The 19,025-nt window shown below is 35.1% G+C and overlaps 2 protein-coding genes across 2 annotated transcripts; both read left to right on the top strand.

Moving 5' to 3' along the window:
• The first annotated feature begins 6,974 nt into the window (after positions 1 to 6,974).
• Positions 6,975 to 10,762, top strand: LOC137735135 (U-box domain-containing protein 44). The gene is made up of 4 exons (XM_088697470.1): positions 6,975 to 7,233; positions 7,388 to 8,149; positions 8,244 to 8,544; positions 9,039 to 10,762. Exons 2-4 carry the CDS (start codon positions 7,406 to 7,408, stop codon positions 10,490 to 10,492), a joined length of 2,499 nt encoding a protein of 832 aa, XP_088553596.1. The 5' UTR covers positions 6,975 to 7,233; positions 7,388 to 7,405; the 3' UTR covers positions 10,493 to 10,762.
• A 491-nt stretch (positions 10,763 to 11,253) lies between these two features.
• Positions 11,254 to 18,046, top strand: LOC137733850 (uncharacterized). Its single transcript, XM_068473044.2, has 5 exons — positions 11,254 to 11,782; positions 12,030 to 12,064; positions 12,203 to 12,303; positions 14,578 to 15,690; positions 17,461 to 18,046. The coding sequence occupies exons 4-5, from the start codon at positions 14,808 to 14,810 to the stop codon at positions 17,913 to 17,915; spliced, it is 1,338 nt and encodes a 445-aa protein (XP_068329145.2). The 5' UTR covers positions 11,254 to 11,782; positions 12,030 to 12,064; positions 12,203 to 12,303; positions 14,578 to 14,807; the 3' UTR covers positions 17,916 to 18,046.
• Positions 18,047 to 19,025: the final 979 nt, after the last annotated feature.

Here is a 19,025-nt window from a genome sequence, read left to right as displayed (position 1 = left end):
ACCCCCAGCTTCACTGCCGAAAGCAGTGTCGGACAGCTTCACTAGCCACAACTAGTGTTAGTGTGTGATGTATATATTTTCTTCTCCAGGGTAACCCGGAGCCGTACAACTTCACCTTTGGGTAATGGAGCCTACCATGTTTCTTCACTAGTATAACCCAGTGTCGTACAGCTTCACATTCGGGTGATGGACATATACTGCCTTTTGGCAACTATGCTACCCCTAGAGAGTACAATATTGATTGGATTCATGGATTTCCCTTCGGGCAATGATTGCACCATTTTACGAATGATTTCATGGCATGCTTATGCTTTCTGAAAAACCTATTATGTAGTATTATATATATTTTCAAAACAGAGGGTTAGTATGTTCAGAAATAAATTGGTTTTTGTATTATTAGTATTAATATAATTTATGGTCCACTCACCTTTTCTGTTTTGCGCCCCTTCAGGACATAGTGACGAAGAGTACGATCCGAGCATCGAGGCATTTCCCTACCAGTGACTTGCATCCCTCCTCTTGAGTATGGCTTCCTTTTATGATCATTTGTTACTTGATGTCTTACTTTCTCTAGCACTTCCGTGTAGTGGTATGCTCTGAACATATTTACGTATCTTTATTCAAATTTGTGAACGTTGAATGCTCTATTTCTTTTGTGTTTAAATGGGATTACAGTTACTTATGTTTTGTTATGTGTTGCATCTGCTTTGTGAATGTTACTGCTTGCATAGTTTTTGAATTTCTTATTCCATTATATCCCACAGTTTCACACACTCATAGCTTTCATCACCGTTGGGTGTCGGCCAGCACGTGTCATCCAGGTGTTATTTGAATATCTGGATTGGGGCGTGTCAACTAAGAAAAGATATTTAAAAAAAAAAGGCTCGGATTATTGAAAAAACAATGTGAGGTGATTCTTGTAAAGGTGTCCCTCAAATAATATTATTTGAGAAAAATAAAATTATTTGAGGGATCTCATAATTAAAGGAGATTATTTGAGACTTTGTAAAAGAAAAGGTTGATAAGATGAGTGTTGACATCGGAATTGCGATGGTCAATAAAATTTGACCATTTGACTAGTAAAAGCTCACTGGTCCATTTGACTAGTATGCTACCCAGTATTACGATTTGATGGTATTCCTATTCATATGAAAGTGGGAGGTCTTAGGTTCGAATCTCATAGATGACTAATTCGATACCAAATTAGATTGCCCATTGTGTGGCTTAGCCAAACTCCCTCTCCTCTTAATGTAAAAATATCGATGTACTTGAAGAAAAAAAAAATCACGGATTCTACACAACACATGTGGCACCTGACTCATCAAGCAAAGTGGGCTATTAGAAGCAACACTTGCCAATATTTGAAGCTCCGTAAACAAAGCACATCAAGTCTAAGAAGAGGGCAAAACAACCAAGGTCCAAAATTTTCAATCATGGGTTAATTCCTTAAACCAAAGATTTCGATTTAATCAAAAACTAAATTAAATCAATTAGCTTGAATTAAACTAAATAAAAACTCACTCCCACAAATTACGGATTCATATTGAGGATACAAAGACTCGATCACTTATAAATACTAAACTCATTCTTAAAAATGTAAGCTAGAAAAAGAAGCAAGTTCAAGTCTTTGGAGAAACCCAGAAGGGTATCTAGCAAAAACTAATACAAAACACAAGAACACTCATATTCTCCATTTTGTGAAGAACCAATAAGTACAACAAATACACGTGTCAATTCATTCACCACCAAAGTAGCAAACTAACCACCACGTTAGTGTTGCAAGCATGTCTATAGCCCATGAAGTGTTGCACGCCAAGTGCCGTGTTTTATACATATATATACGCATAACAAATACATGGTCCTATTTTATTTAGAATCAAGTCCCAACAGCCCTTAAAGAAACCTCAAGCCTATAAAATCATCAATATAAATAGTATTTGGGACATGCATGCATGGAAGTAACTAATTGGAAAATTTGGTCCAGAGTTTCAAAACAATTTAATGTGGGGACTCCATTTAGTATTGAAATAAATTGAACACGGAATCGGTTTGAATTTTAATCCCTTACCTTACTCCATGGTGTAATCCAAACCTTCATACTTTTCATTCAAACCTTTACATTTCACACAATAATAATGCGAAGAAAGTCCAAACGAAATTTGTCATATTTGAGTGATACACGCGAACGCTCTACAAACAATTTGAAATTCAAGTAAGTTCGAAAGTAACGCACCCAAAATCAAATCACAATAGTATCTAGAATATGTATTGAGTCTTTTAAAAGCAGATCTTCTAGAAATTGAGCGACTGCCATAAGAAACAATTAGTCAAACTTCGAGAATAACTCCTTACTCTCTAGAATTATGCTACTTGCTTGTTATCTTGTGCGTATGCTTTAGTGCATGTATAGTTTTTCATTAATGAGTAGGGAGATATCAACTTAGATAGGGGACGCAGTTATTCTATCAGGGGTTTTAATCATTATGAGTGGGAAAAAGTAGCTTGTTTTGTAATTACTGACTATTTCTGGAGTTCTGGTTCTTTCCAATAGTGTTGTTCAGATTTAGAGAGGAAGACTACTATTGTAATTCGACGACCAAATCTTATACGTAGTTGGACTCACCTAATTCATTACCATTCTTTTATAAAAAAGAAAAAAAAAAAGATTGTTTTTTTCCATTAAAAACAAAGTATGACAAAACTGGAAAAAAGAATTTATTAGTCAATCACGTGTAATAGAAGTGAACAATAGAGTTGTTGGACGTAGGCCTGGCAAACGGGTCGTGTCTATCGTGTTCGTGTCGTTTTCATGTAACACCTGTTATCTTAACGGGTCGTGTCGTGTCACACCCGTTATCCTAACGGGTCCTTAACAGGTCGTGTCACTTTACCCAACGGGTAAAGTGACCCAACCCGTTAAGAAAAAAATATATTTTTTAAAAATTTGCACATATCACACATTGTCACATAAATATTACTTCAAAACATTAAAACATTTCTCGTTCAAGTACTATGTCTACACTCGAAAATAAAAGCCTAATAAAAAAAATAATACATACACTACTAATCTATTACAAATATTAAAGGTGCAAGGATAAAGAGTTTTTGTTTTTAAGATTGTAAGTCTTTCTCAAAAGTTTACACCTCCATTTACAAAACCTTCAATTTACATCGATCATCATAAAATTGTATTGGAACTTTGGCTTGATCTATTGCCTTCAAGAGTTATGTTGAAGATGTTTTCAGTAAGATTTTTCACGTCAGAACTCTCTTCCGCATAAACTAAGTATAGAAAAAGCAAACATTAAAAATCATTCAATTATGAAAAGTTAAACAAAATAATTATGAAAAGAAATAAAATAATAATACTATACCATATAAAAATATATTACCTCCTTTTCCAAATAGTTGATTCATACTTTTATTAAGTATATAAATTATAACATAAGATTTTGTGATATCCACATCCACTAGTGTAAATATTTTAAATTGAAGATCAAATTCATTCTTTGTATTCATATAGGGTCAAGGAGTGTAGCTGTAAAAATTCATCAAAATCAGAGTTAAAATAACCGTTAAATCTTGATTTTTCGTTTATAACCGTCGAAAAGCTTTGTCCCGTTACTTGATCTCTGAATGTTTTTTTTTGCTGATGTGATCTCCAAGCATATACAAACAATTTTGACGGTTTGGATCGTTGAAATTAGTTTTGGAGAATTCGTAAAACGATAGATTGACTAACACTTAAAGTTTATTTATACTTTCATTAAGTATAACATAAGATTTTGTGGTATCCACTTGTGTAAATATTTTAAATTGAAGATCGAATTCATTCATTGTATTCATATAGGGTCAAGGAGTGTAGTTATAAAAAATCATCAAAATCGGAGTTAAAATAACCGTTAAATCGTGATTTTTCGTTTATAACCGTTGAAAAGCTTTGTCCCGTTACTTGATCTCTGAATGTTTTTTTTTTCTGATTTTTTGCTGATGTGATCTCCAAGCATATACAAACAATTTTGACGGGTTGGATCGTTGAAATTAGTTTTGGAAAATTCGTAAAACGATAGATTGACTAACACTTAGAGTTTATTTATATTAACATAAGATTTTGTGGTATCCACTTGTGTAAATATTTTAAATTGAAGATCGAATTCATTCATTGTATTCATATAGGGTCAAGGAGTGTAGTTATAAAAAATCATCAAAATCGGAGTTAAAATAACCGTTAAATCGTGATTTTTCGTTTATAACCGTTGAAAAGTTTTGTCCCGTTACTTGATCTTTGAATGTTTTTTTTTTGTGATTTTTTGCTGATTTGATCTCCAAGCATATACAAACAATTTTGACGGTTTGGATCGTTGAAATTAGTTTTGGAGAATTCGTAAAACGATAGATTGACTAACACTTAGAGTTTATTTATACTTTCATTAAGTATAACATAAGATATGTGGTATCCACTTGTGTAAATATTTTAAATTGAAGATCGAATTCATTCATTGTATTCATATAGGGTCAATGAGTGTAGTTATAAAAAATCATCAAAATCGGAGTTAAAATAACCGTTAAATCGTGATTTTTCGTTTATAACCGTTGAAAAGCTTTGTCCCGTTACTTGATCTTTGAATGTTTTTTTTTTTTTGTGATTTTTTGCTGATTTGATCTCCAAGCATATACAAACAATTTTGACGGTTTGGATCGTTGAAATTAGTTTTGGAGAATTTGTAAAACGATAGATTGACTAACACTTAGAGTTTATTTATACTTTCATTAAGTATAACATAAGATTTTGTGGTATCCACTTGTGTAAATATTTTAAATTGAAGATCGAATTCATTCATTGTATTCATATAGGGTCAAGGAGTGTAGTTATAAACAATCATCAAAATCGGAGTTAAAATAACTGTTAAATCATGATTTTTCGTTTATAACCGTTGAAAAGCTTTGTCCCGTTACTTGATCTCTGAATGTTTATTTTTTATGATTTTTTGTTGATGTGATCTCAAAGCATATACAAACAAGTTTGACGGTTGGGATCGTTGAAATTAGTTTTGGAGAATTCGTATGCCATCAATCAAGTTCCGTGTGTGTGTGTGTGTATATATATATTTATTAAGTAGATTTAAATCTATTTATTTTGTACGTATAAATTATAATTGACTGGTACACGGAATAGTACATACATCACGTGTCACGTGTGTCATTATAAAAATAGTGAGATATGTCATGACAGTCATGTGTGTGATAAAAAGTTAATAACTTAAAAAAAAAAAAAAAATTTCTCACCACTTCTATTAATTTTCATTTTTCCCTCTCTTTTTTGTTTCCTTTTCAACTTTTTCTTATCATTTTCACTTTTCCCTCCAACATCTTTCCCTAATTCCCTCACTTTTTTGTTTCATTTTCAACTTTTCTTAACATTTTCATTTTCCCTCCATTTTTTTTTTCAAAAAGGGCGGCAAGTTGGCAACGGCAAGAAATTCATTATTGAAATTTGAATGGAAACAAATTACATCAAATTTCAATGGATGCAATGCAATGCATCATATTCATGCATATTAAATTATTAATTAATAATTATTATAGTTTTTATAAAATTTAATATATATATATATATAATTATTATAGATAGACTTAATATTTTGGGGGTATAATTATTATAGTATATATAATTATTATAAAATTTATAGTTAATTTAATATATATATATATATATATATATTTATTATAATTTTTAGGGGTATAAAATTGTAAAATTAATGTATATAATTATTACAGTATTTTTTTAGGGTTATAAAATTATAAAAATAATATTCTGCTTATCGTGTATCGTGTTACCCACGTGTATACCCGAACCAACCCGTTATCTTAACAGGTGCTTATCAGGTTACCCGATAACGACCCGATTCGTTATCGTGTCGACCCAAACATCTGTTAATTTTGTGTCGTGTCGTGTCGGGTTATCGGGTCGTGTCAGAAATTGCCAGGCCTAGTTGGACGGGACAAAACTTATATACGTATTATTGTAATACTATAATACTATAATACTGTTTTACATAAAAGTTTACCAAACACTCTGCTGTTTTACATAAAAGTTTACAAAACCCAGCTTTGAAAAATCGGTTTTTTTCATATCTGTTTTACATAAAAGTTTACCAAACACTATAATACTGTTTTTTTTCTTTCAAAAACACTTTTACAAAAAAGTTTACCAAACACTCTGTTGATTTATTTCACAGCCGCTTATTCTCACAGCACAGCAGAATCAGTTTTTTTTCAAAGCATAACAATACCAAACCAGCCCTTAGAGAGATGTTAAGATGACTCTTCATGGATTATCTGCCACATCACAATATAACGTCAATTTCTATACCAATATTATGAAATATTGTACTAAAAACATGAGTTGATTTTTTGAGTCTCCTTAACATTTCTCAATTGCTAAAGTGAAAGAAATGAGAATCAAAGCAATTTGTCAAAACTCAAAGTAACGAGTTCACAAGTTCCCATAGAATATTTACCAACGAGATATTTGGATTCTTTCTAGTAAACTACTCTGTAAAGCGAGAAATTTTTAGTTATGACGGGAACATAAATAATACACCACATGTTTTTATATAAGTGGTGAAAAATTTAAAGTTTTAAGTTATTAACCTTTTAATACACATATCTCATAATTTATATAAAAACACGTAATGTATATGATGGTCATACTGAAAAATCTATCAGGTAAAGCAGCCACATACGTAGCAGTTGACCCACGAAACCTCACAAACTGCCCTTTACACATTCAAAGCCACATTAAAGTTTATAAAGCTCCGGCGGCTTGATGCAAACATAAACCTCAATGACGTACTTCTTTTAAAAATATATATATATATATATATATATATTATATAATTATTTTTTTGTAAAGAATACAATTATAGTATAACAAAACCAACAAAGCAATCAAATGGAAAAAGAATGAGAGAACCAAAAACAGGCGGAGAAGTAATTGCCAACGTTTGACTGCTTCTCCTGCATTCCACCATTTTCTTTCAATGGTGTAAGAACAACAACTAGAAGGGGGAGATATTATCATTACATTAATAACTAATTAGCAGCCTAGTCAAAGCAGACTGACGCTGACCCTTTTGATACCTCTTCACATAAATCCAAACTGCAAACTTCCAAGCCTTCTTGCCATTCACTATTTCCCCATTCAAGACGGCCAAGAAATCAACATTTCAAGTCTTTTTAGCTTTGCAAGTCGATTTCAATACCTTTTCCTTGTATCTTCTCTGTGTTCCCATTCGTTTATATATTTCGACCATTCGAACCGTCTGTAGCGTCACAAATCTCTCTCTTGGGTGTATCTTTGTTAATTTGCTCTGTTTCTTTGCAGTGAGGAGAGAGGAAGAATATGGAGGAGAAGAGAGGTTTTAGAGAACTTGTGATGGAGATTAAAGCATTGGTGATTGAGGTGAGTTCTTTAGCTCAAAACTCAGAAACCCAAAGAGAAGTGGTGACTGAATTTGTAATCTTGGTTGGGAAATTAGCTCCAATTCTTGATGGATTAATGGAGAATACCAAGTTTTTTAATCACCAACCAGTGAGAAAAGCTGTTGAGTCTCTTGGGTCAGAGCTCAAGAGAGCCAAGGCTTTGCTGAAAACCCAAGAGACAAAATCATTTGTTAGACAAGTTGAGGATGTAGCTCATGATCTTGGGAGATCATTAGGGTTAGTACTCTTGGCAAGTCTAGAAGTGTCTGCAGATTTGAAGCACAAGATTGGGGGCTTACACAAGGATTTGATAAGTACACGGTTCGATGTGAGTTCGTTTGCGAGCACTAGTTATGGTTCTGGTCTTGTTAGTGAGTTGGAAATGGAAGTGGAAGTGGAAGAGGAAATACAGGAGGAGAAAAGGGTTTCTTTTGGTATTGATGATGTTTCTTTGCAAATTAAGTATGGTGATGATGAACAGCTTAAATTTGCACTTTTGGAATTGAATGATTTGATTGGAGACAAAAGGGTTGGAGATGAATGGATTACTAATGAAGGTGTTATTCCGATTCTGTTTAATCGGTTGAGTTCGAGTGATTCAGATAATCGGCTATGTATTATTCGATTGTTAAGCAGCCTTGCTTCAGATAATGCTGATAATAAGGTAATTTTCTTCTTTTTGTGTTCATATCAATCTTGATTTTAAATTTATGATTTCCATGTGAATTTGTTATCTCACTTTATAAAGTAGTGTGCAGGAGAAAATGGCAGATGTTGGTTTTTTATCTGCGATCGTGAAATCATTGGTACGAGATGAAGAAGAAAGGAAAGAAGCTGTGGGGTTGTTGCTGTATCTCTCGGATCTTCAGTCAGTCAGGCGCCGGCTTGGGCGGATTCAAGGGTGTATAGTTATGTTGGTTGCCTTGTTAAATGGGGATGATCGTGTCGCTTCACATAACGCAGGGAAGTTGTTGAATGCATTGTCTAGCAATACTCAGAATGCACTTCATATGGCAGAGGCCGGTTACTTTGAGCCGCTAGTGCAGTACCTAAAAGAAGGTGATGCAAAGCTTCCTCTCACTTTTGCAGCTCCTTTTGTTTTGATGATTATCTAACCACAGGGCAGTAGAATCTAAAACTGTAACCCTGAAAAACTGATTATTTGTGTAATTTGCTTGAATCTGTGGTTTATAGCTGAGCGAAATTAGTTTTTTTGTTTTGTTTTTCGTATGCTTAATTTCAATCAGGGTATTAACCAAACGATAATCACAGTTCACCTCGAATTTGGATTTGACCTCCCGTTTATGGTCTTAGCGTTCAAGCTGAACCGGCAAATTTAGTAGGATACAATTTCGTTGTAATACATCTTACAGTGATACAGCTGAGGCATTCAGCACATAAATGTGTCTTTGTATAGATCAACTTTGTTTTGTCAATGAACATTACAGAGATCATGGTCTTTTAATCTCCATTTTCTTGTTGGTAAGGTTTAACCTCCACCATCCTGCAAATTTCGGGGCACTTAACAAACTATCCATATCATGTCTTTGCAGGTTCGGACATGAGTAAGATCCTGATGGCAACAGCACTCTCAAGGATGGAGCTCACAGATCAAAGTAGAGCTTCCCTCGGGGAAAATGGTGCGATTGAACCCCTTGTCAGAATGTTTAGTGTAGGCAAGCTCGAAGCCAAATTATCTGCTTTAAGTGCCTTGCAAAAACTGTCAAACCTGACAGAAAATATCCAGCGGTTGATCAGTTCAGGCATCGTAGCATCCTTGCTTCAGCTCCTTTTTTCTGTGACATCAGTACTGATGACTCTTCGGGAGCCTGCATCAGCAATTCTTGCAAGGATTGCTCAATCAGAATCTATTCTTGTGAACTCAAATGTGGCTCAGCAGATGCTCTCACTTTTAAATCTCACCAGTCCGGTAATTCAAAATCACCTATTACAAGCACTTAATAGCATTGCCTCTCATTCCAGAGCAGGAAAAGTTAGAAGAAGGATGAAAGAAAATGGTGCCGTTCAGCTTCTCCTACCCTTCCTGATGGAAACTAACATTCAAATCAGGAGCAGTGCCTTGAATTTGTTTTACACTCTTTCAAAAGATTTAACAGAAGAGTTGACAGACCAACTAGGAGAAACCTATGTCAGAAGAATCATCAATATCATCTCAACATCAACATCTGACAGTGAAAAAGCTGCTGCAGTTGGCATACTTAGCCATCTTCCCATTAGTGACAAGAAGGTGACGGAGTTATTAAAGAGAGAGAATTTGGTACCGATAATGGTATCCATAATGAATCCAAGATCCGAAATTGTAACACAGGAGACATGCTGGTTAGCAGAAAGCATTACAGGTCTATTGATTCGGTTCACAAGTCCTTCTGATAAGAAATTACAACTGTATTCAGCAGAACAAGGTGTAATTCCTTTGCTTGTAAAGTTACTCTCGAGTGGATCGCCTGTTGCTAAATGCAGGGCTGCAACGTCACTAGCTCAATTTTCACAGAATTCATCATCTCTAAGGAAGTCGAGGAAATCAAGGTGGTTGTGCGTTCCTCCTTCTCAAGATGCTGTTTGTGAAGTTCATGATGGAAAATGCTTTGTGAAAAGCACATTTTGTTTGGTCAAGGCAGGTGCTATCCCTCCTATAATCCAAATATTGGAAGGTGATGAGAGGGAAGCGGATGAAGCCGCACTGAGTGTCCTTGCAACCCTCTTGCACGACGACATTTGGGAAAACGGAAGCAATTACATAGCCAAAAAGTCAGGAATTCAGCCCATCATAAAAGTCCTCGAATCCGGGAGCATCAAGGCTCAAGAGAAAGCACTGTGGATATTGGAGAAGATATTCGGAGTTGAGGAACACCGAGTGACATACGCGGAGTCTGCTCAGGTAGTGCTGATTGATCTAGCGCAGCATGGTGACTCCAGATTGAAATCAACCACTGCAAAATTACTGGCGCAACTAGAGTTATTGCAAGCTCAATCTAGTTACTTTTAAGGCAATAGTGCCATATTGATGTAGGGAATGTTGTGCTTGTGATTTTACTTATACATAGACATCATACATCAATTTTCTTGAGTATCTACAAACAATTAGTGGCGACACAAATTTGACTGTTGAATTTGATTCAACTATCCTGAGTTACTCAGTTAAAGTCGTTAGATCTATTTTAACGGTCAAATATATGTCAGCGCTAAATGTTTATAGATACTCAAGAAAAATTGATCAAATACTTTTTAATTGGTATACATCTTCCTGTTGTGCTCATTATGTTGATTTCTGTTGATATGAGCATACTTACCCAAAATTATAACATGAAATGAATGTGAGAATGCAAGCAATCATGCCTTCATCTCCTGATGGAAATTCTCTCCAAGGTCGGTCCAGTGTGTTGGGGCCTATGGATATGGACATATCCAGCCCATTGAGAGATGGGTGTAATGGGTTCTAGTAGAAAAATAAAATTAAAAAATTAAAAAAAGCCCATACCCATTTGATCCCATCCCTACTTTCCAACAAATCTTACTTTGAAGCCTATCATGCTATCCAAGTAACAAAATGCATTAGCCATGCTAAATCCCTTCCTCACAATATATGAATGCCTTCTAGTTCAATGCTAATTCCATTTTCCCTATCCATATAAAATTATACAGAATAGTATGACTAGTTTATAAGAATTAGCTAGTTCTATAAACATGGGACAAAGTATATTGTTGTTAATTGATTGCTTTTACGTTTTAGCACAATGAGTTAAGATATTGGAGTATGCTAAAATGTTATCGTTATGAACAAAGGCAAAGTTATAGAGGCACAAGGAAAGGCGGCCGCCCTTACTCTAGCCAGAAAAGAAGCAGGAACGACTAGCCATCCCTCTAGTCGGTTGGAAAACGTACCAGGATTACTTTGTATTTTTTTCTAGGAAATTAGCAGGACTACTTGTTTTCTCCAAGCCAAGACAACGTCATTTGGACCTGGTAATAAAAAATCATAACTAGGACAAAGTCGTTTCATAAAAAAGGTTTTAGGCCTTTAATGAAAAAAAAGAAAAAAAAGAAAAAAAAAAAAGACAATTATCCTTCATATTTGTTTTACTGCTTGCCCAATTCCCAGACCCACAAATGAGAGAGCACCAACTCTATTTTCCTCTCTTCAAACCCTCCAATTCCACACTAAATCAAAGCCACCATGGAGCTGTCCAGCAGCTGAGTGAGACCACCGCTTCAACGCCAACCATGAACCACTTGTTCGTTGAGATGGGCATCGACTACGACCAACACCGCAACATGAGTCAGCTCCCTTTTGCCCATTTAACTCTCCTTCCGCTTGTTTTTGCCTTGATTGATGATTGCCCATTTGAGAATTTCATCAGTTTAAGTATCAAAATTGTAGACTTGTTTAGTTTGGTCATTTTGAAGTGTTAAAAAATTTGAGCTTTCTTGGTTTGGCAATTTGGAATTATAGAAATTTGAGGTTTTTGTTGAAGAAAGTGGTTTGTTCTGAAGTTTGATGAAACTGTGTGGTATGACTGTGACAGGCAGGACATTACTTACAGTTCAGCGTTTCGAAGAGGTAATATGAATCTATGATCCTATGCCTTTCTAGAAATTAGTGGTAGGAAAGTTATATTGTTAGCATACTCACTGCGGATTTTCGGTTATTATATGTGTTGTTATTGAATTTTAATTTTGATTGGAATTGGTGTAATAGGAATCCTTATATGATAACCTGCTGTTACATTTGAGCATATGAAGCTAGAGATCGAGCTAGAAGTGCCTCGTTTATTCCAAATGTCGCTGGATATCAAGAAGGTAAAATCAGCCTTTCCTTAGTAAAGTATATGCGCTTTTTGAATATGAATTCATGAATTATCTAAAACATATCTTGTTAAAGTCCCACATCGGGGTTCAAAGAAATCCAATGGGTTTAAATAGGATTACCCTACTTTAACTAATATCGAGATCTTTTGTGGTAAAACCCCACACCTGACGGATTGGGCAGGTGTTAAAGTTGGAAACAGTATCGGTGTCGTTAGAATGAAGCGAACTCGACGATCTAAAAATCCAACATATCTTACCCTTTCAAAATATATACATTTGCCACTAGTTATGAGGCCTAGGGAGACGCAAGAACATGACACTACTTATCAGATTATTGCCTACCTGCTATACTCTCTTCAAAATATAGTAAGCAACATTTTCTGTTGGTAGTAACATGGGGTGATATTTGCCATTACCTTTTCATGTATGAATTTGTGGAGAAACTGTTTCTTTTGAGCTTAGCTCAATTCATTGTGAAGAAACAATCTAAACTTTAACTTGTCAGTTATCAGATGTTTAACTACCTGCTATTCTTTTTCCAAATCCGCAAAAAACTACAAACCAAACCAAATTATTGGATCCGACTATCTTAAAAGGCCATTGGTTAAGCTTGCATGTTTCCGAAGGAATGATATATAAATCCAAACTCAACAGCATTGTTTCTTCGTCACGAAGCAATGAGATTACAAGTGATTTTTTTTTACATTTTTTCAGTGATAATTTTTGAGACTGAATCACTGAATCCGCAATGTAAAAGTCGAGCGATATTTTATCGAAGTCAAGAGATCCCATATATTGGATTTTGGGACGGAAGAGTGATTGATACTTTGGGTATAGAAACAAGAGAAAATGTGAAAATGAAAAATTAAATCTGAAACTGATTTTATGGAGTCCTGATTTTAAAATCTGTTTTTTTTTTTTTTTCTTTCTCTCTTTGAATATCAGTTTTCTTCTGAAAAAAATAAAACAATTATTGTTGTAATTAATATTTATTATGTGGCTGTTCACTTTAGAGTCAATGTAATATGTAATTAGTTAGGACATTTTTTATGTAAATCCTACACTTATAAATAGGCACTCAAATAGGAACAAAAATACATTTTGATTTCTCCTCCCCATCTCTTTCGTTTTTCTCTATATTTCCTTGTTCTCTAAAATATTACGGACAATGAATTGATTATCAAACTAGTAGAAGTCTTTGCCACTAGTTCACAATATAGTGGCATTCTTCTAGCATTTTCAATATAGAGATGCAAATTTGAGATATAAAGGTTAGATTTATATCTTATTTTGCATTTTTAGAATGTGTAAATATGAGTTTTAATGGAGAAATGAAAATTTGAGATTCCAGGTACTTTTCTCTCATATAGAGGGGTCCATCTCCTGAAGGTGTAAAAAAATTTACATTTTTACGTTTTTCAATTAAAATGAGTGTTTCACAAGACTTCCCTACCATTGAAAATGAAAATGCTCATTCCAAGATATTTTGCTATTGTTTAGAGATGCTCTTAGTTATTAGCTCACATCTCATAGTGTCTTGACACAAACCCCCTTCTCCTATAGAAAGAACTAGGAGAATGTCACAAGTGATGCATGTGTAGTGAGTCAATAAAATTAGTTATTTGTAAATGAGTCATATTACTAAATTAGCCCTGATCTTGTTTTGGATGTGTGAGAATTAAGAATGAATATTTTGGGGAATCTCCAAGAGAGGAAAAGTGGGATGTTGTATTTCCAGGATTGGATTTCACATTTGAATGAACCTCATAATCTTAAGAAAGTAGGTTTTTTAGCTATGGGCCTATGGTTTCGCTACAATTTCGACACTAAAAATTGTAGGGAAGGTGTTTGATATTGTTAAAAGAAGGACAGAAGGGCCCAAGTTGCATTTGAGTTGCATCTGCAACTCTCTAGCTGTGTTGAGTTGCAGCCGCCACTTTAGTTGCTTGTAACTAGTACAAATCAATCAATCTATCTTGTAACTTGCATCTAGGGCTAGTTGTTTTATCTGTTCTAGGGCTACCTGTTTTATCTATTAGTTCCTTCAGTGGTATGTTGCCCTAGTTTGTCCAAAGGCTTTCAGCCTTGCTCGATCTCTCTATAAGAGCCCCCACTTGTAAATCAAATATATGATGAAATACATACCAAAAGTTTAAGCAAGAATTTAATATGGTATCAGAGCATGAACCTTAATCGACCTACCTCTGATTGATTCACCATTGTTATTCTTTCTTCTATTTTTTTTTTTTTTTTAAATTATGGCAGAAGACAATCCGATTATTTCAAAGGCTACCAGTTCCTCTACTTCATCTCTCAACGTAGTTCATGGTGAAATCATTCCAAATCAAAAGCTATGCTCAGTTTTGCTAAATGAATTCAACTACCTTTCTTGATCTCGGGCTGTGACTCTTGCCCTAGGAGGAAGATCGAAGTTGGGATACATCAATGGTAACATTGAACCTCATGCATCTACCTCTCCTACGTACGATGCATGGATGTGTAATGATCAGTTGGTCATGTCCTGGGTTCTCAACTTCCTGGAGCCCAAGTTATCTGAGCTTTTTAGGTACTCAAAATCTTCACATCTTCTTTTGGAAGCCATCAAAGAGATGTATGGAAGCCTAAACAATGCTACTCGAGTTTTCCAACTAAAAAAGAACCTTGCTAGTATGAAGCAAAGTGATCAAGCCTTTGTTCAACACCTTGGGAGCTTGAAGACTATGTGGAATGAACTCAATCTGTATCGTCCACATACTACTGATTCCGTTATACTCTTAAAGAGAGTTGATGAAGACAAGGTTTTCCAACTCCTAGCTAGTTTGGGATCTGAATATGAAAACCTTCGCCGCCATCTCCTAATGACTCATGAGCTTCATTCATTTGTGAGTGTGTGCTATGCTGTCCAACGAGATGAAACTTGCAGGAAAGTGATGGAAGTTGATATCAAGCATAACTCAAAGGCTAGAGCTTTCTCTGTCAACCACAAGCTTGGAGACAAGCAGCAGTTCAAAGGAAAAAGATCAGAATGGCATGAATGGAAGTGCACCTACTGCAATGGAAGTGGGCATGTGAGAGAAAAGTGCTGGATTTTACACCCAAAACTGAGACCAAAGTTTGAGAAAGAGAACAAGTTCTCCAGAGATGCCAAGGGTCCCTCAACACCCAAAGCATACCATGCAACCAGCACACCAACTGATGGACTGGTAAACTTCACCTCAATTCCAGCTGCCTTAATTAATGAGTTTGCTGCTTATATCCAAAGAAAGAGAGGAAGTTTTGAGAGTGAAGACAAAGCAACTAAGAATCCGACAACTTTACTTGGCCAGTTTGCCAATTTTTTGGTAGATTCAGAAAGTGTGCAGAAAGGAGATATCCCAGGTATTATAAGTGCTCTCTCAACAGCTCTTAATGTAAATACTTTTCATGATTGTTGGATTATAGACTCTGCTGCCACTAACCAAATGACCTGTAAATCTTCTAGCTTGCATGATTTTAAGCCTTTACAAGAAGCTAGACATGTGTCTATAGTTAATGGTAAGGGGGAGCGTGTCTTAGGCAAAGTGAAAATCAGTTTAATGGGTGATAGGGTGAAGTCAACTGAACTTTTTGTTCCTTTTTTCCCTTTCCAACTTCTGTCAGTTGGAAGAATCACAAATACCCTAGATTGCCTTGCAATTTTCACCCAATGTTGTTTTTCAAGATCAAGGAACCAAGAAGAAGATTGGTGAAGGGTTCTACTTGAATGGTTTGTACTATCTATCAAAGGATGTCAATGTTGTCCAAGAGTCTATTGTCAGCTTAAGCATTGCACAAGAACACCAACTTTGGCATCAACGTTTAGCTTACCCCTCGTAACCAATATTGTATGTTTTGTTTCCAAATATTTGTAAAGATTCCCATGATTGTGAAACATGTCAACTCTCAAAAGCCACTAGGCTTCCTTTTGTAACATCCAAGTCTAGAACTAGCAAGTTATTTGAAATAGTTCATTCTTATGTATAGGGTCCTTCTAGGCTTGAATCAGTTGAGGGTTATAGGTACTATCTTATCTTTGTTGATAATTACTCTAGGGTTACATGGTTGTATCTTTTGAAGTTTAAGAGTTAAGTGTTTGATGCCTTTAAAGATTTTCACAAGCTAGTTACAAATCATTTCTCTACTAAAATACACATTAAGGTCAAACAATGGCACTAAGTATACATCCAATATCATGTCAAATTATTTAAGCACACATGGCATATGCACCAAACCAGTTGTGTGGGTACACCACAACAAAATGGTGTAGCCGAGAAGAAGAATCGAGATTTATTGGAAAAACCCCGATCTCTAATGTTTCAAGTGAATGTGCCTAAAAGGTTTTGGTCTCAAGAAATGCTTGCAGCCACCTACATAATTAACAGCTTGCCAAGTAGTGTGTTGAACTCTAGGTCTCCATATGAAGTCATGAAAGGAAGAACCATTGATCTCTGACACTTTAGAAGATTTGGATGCATTGGTTTTGTTTATATTCAAGCTGCTCACCGAGACAAATTGGAACCTCAAGCAACCAAGTGTGTGTTCATGGGCTATTCTAGCTCTCAGAAAGGTTTCACATCATTTGAAAATTTGCAAAATCCAAGGAAATCAAGAAAAAAGATTTCTCGTATACCACAATCATTAGTTAAGTAACTAGTTTTTCTTAATTATTAGTTTATTAAGTAATGAGCTAAATTTAAAATTTTAATTAATTCAAATGATGTGGTTATCTACATCAAATGCCACCTAAGGTGGTATGAAAATGTGATACAAAAAACATGGTATGAATAGTATTACTCATTCTATATTTGTTGGAGTAATGGAGTTCAGCCACGTCATAAGTATCCGGCAAACGACATAAGGACATTGGTGCAGTTTCCTTCAAAACGACATAAGAACACTTTCCTACCAAATTTAGGAAATTAAAAAGAAAAAATGTAGACAAATTAGAAACTGTCTTTCAAATTTCGTGGAAATATCTAAAAAACCTAAAAGAATATTTACTAATTCCTATATATATACCTACACGATCCATCTATTTTGTTTACTTTTGCAAAACTTGGCAACTCGTTCTGCTTGTTGAGAGTTCAGACTTCTTCGTGTTCGTGTTTCGTGATTTGTCTGCGTACGTAGGTAGACGGAAGAGTGAAGATCCGACGATAATGGTGAAGTCAGCGTCCAACAGAGAGCGCGACGAACAGAAACCGCGTCGACCCAAAAGTTCCACGAAGCTGCATCACCGAACATCGTTCAAGAAGTCGAAACCAAGCAAGGGTTTCGAGGGTTTTGAGGATGACGTGATGTTTTATATCGAGGAGTTTATGCCGGAGGCTTCAGAACAATCTACTTCTACATCTTCCACTTCTTCCACGGTGATCGATCCAGTTAGTGCTGCCGCTGCTGATGATATCGATAACTTCTTGGCCGACAGCATTGATTTCGCGGCGGAGGGTGTTTTTGGCGACGTTAATTTTGATGGGTCCGACGATGATCTTCTTACTAATTACTTGACGGCATTGTTTGATGATTGCAACGACGTTCCAGATTCGGTACAGAGCTGCCAAGATGTTGATGAGCTGCTGGAATAATATCTTGATTTCCCCTCAGTTGGCGTGAATTATTAATTAGGTTTTGTTTTAATTAAGGGGTAGTTTTATGTTGATAGTTCATACTACCACTAATACTGTTTTTATCCAATTCTTAATTAGTTTTTTTTCTATCTTGTACGGGCTTGAGAAAATCTTGGTTAATTTTTTTTTATTTGTTTCCACATCCTTACATACTGCAAAACACGCAAATTCTTGAAAACTAATGAAAAATACATGTACGAAATAAAAAATTTTACATCTAACAAGTGAATAGGGTTGCGATTTATGGGGTAAATTCTTTACAAGAATTAATCCTCTAATGCGATCTCTAAAAATGTATGGAAAGGCCAAAATATGTTTGTGTGATCAATGGATGTAGAAGCTTGATTTTGATCAAACAGATATCACAAGATTACTTTATGTGGTATGTGGTAATTTTGTTTTGGTGGTAAGGAACTAGCTCGTGTGAGTGGGGCTTGATAATTTTTCACAAATATGATAAAGAATCTGGAAAGTGCTTTTTGAATTTGTGGTGTGGCTGGAGGAAGTTGACGAAACTAAAGTTGGAAACTGTAATGCAATTTGGCAGAGCTTTGGAATTTCTTATTGGTTTTCTTTCTCCCGGTGCTTTTAATCAGAAGTTGTGTGAGCAACCCACTTGAAGCTTCGTACCCCAATTGTATGCACATTGGAGCTTTCTTCACAAGTTAGTTACAATTATACACAACAAGAGATAATGCTTTAGATCCACTTATCTCTTTGTAGAATAATTTGACTTTCTTTTGCATAATTGAACTTCTGATTCATACTTGTAAAAGTTTGGTGTCTACAAATGTCACAACTTCAAGGTGCGTTGCACGTATGTACTTATGTAGGAGGTGTGACTTGAAGTTACTCTTGTTTTTTAACTGTCGTATACTCAAGTAGAATATGTCAAGACTTTTATGAATCAAGTATTTTCACCTCAATAATCCTTGAATATTGGTACAAGTTAGATGATTATTGAAATGCGTGTTAAATATTTATAAGATAATCGAAGATTTTTCAGTTTTTAAGAAGTATCAAATTGAACTAAAAATAATAATTTAAAACAAAATTATTAGTCCCTAG

Source organism: Pyrus communis, chromosome 7 (assembly GCF_041283825.1).
Source record: "Pyrus communis isolate YQ-2024b chromosome 7, ASM4128382v1, whole genome shotgun sequence".
NCBI lineage: Eukaryota > Viridiplantae > Streptophyta > Magnoliopsida > Rosales > Rosaceae > Pyrus > Pyrus communis.
Note: the sequence above shows the minus strand (reverse complement) of the source record. Positions and strands in the feature narration are given on the sequence as shown.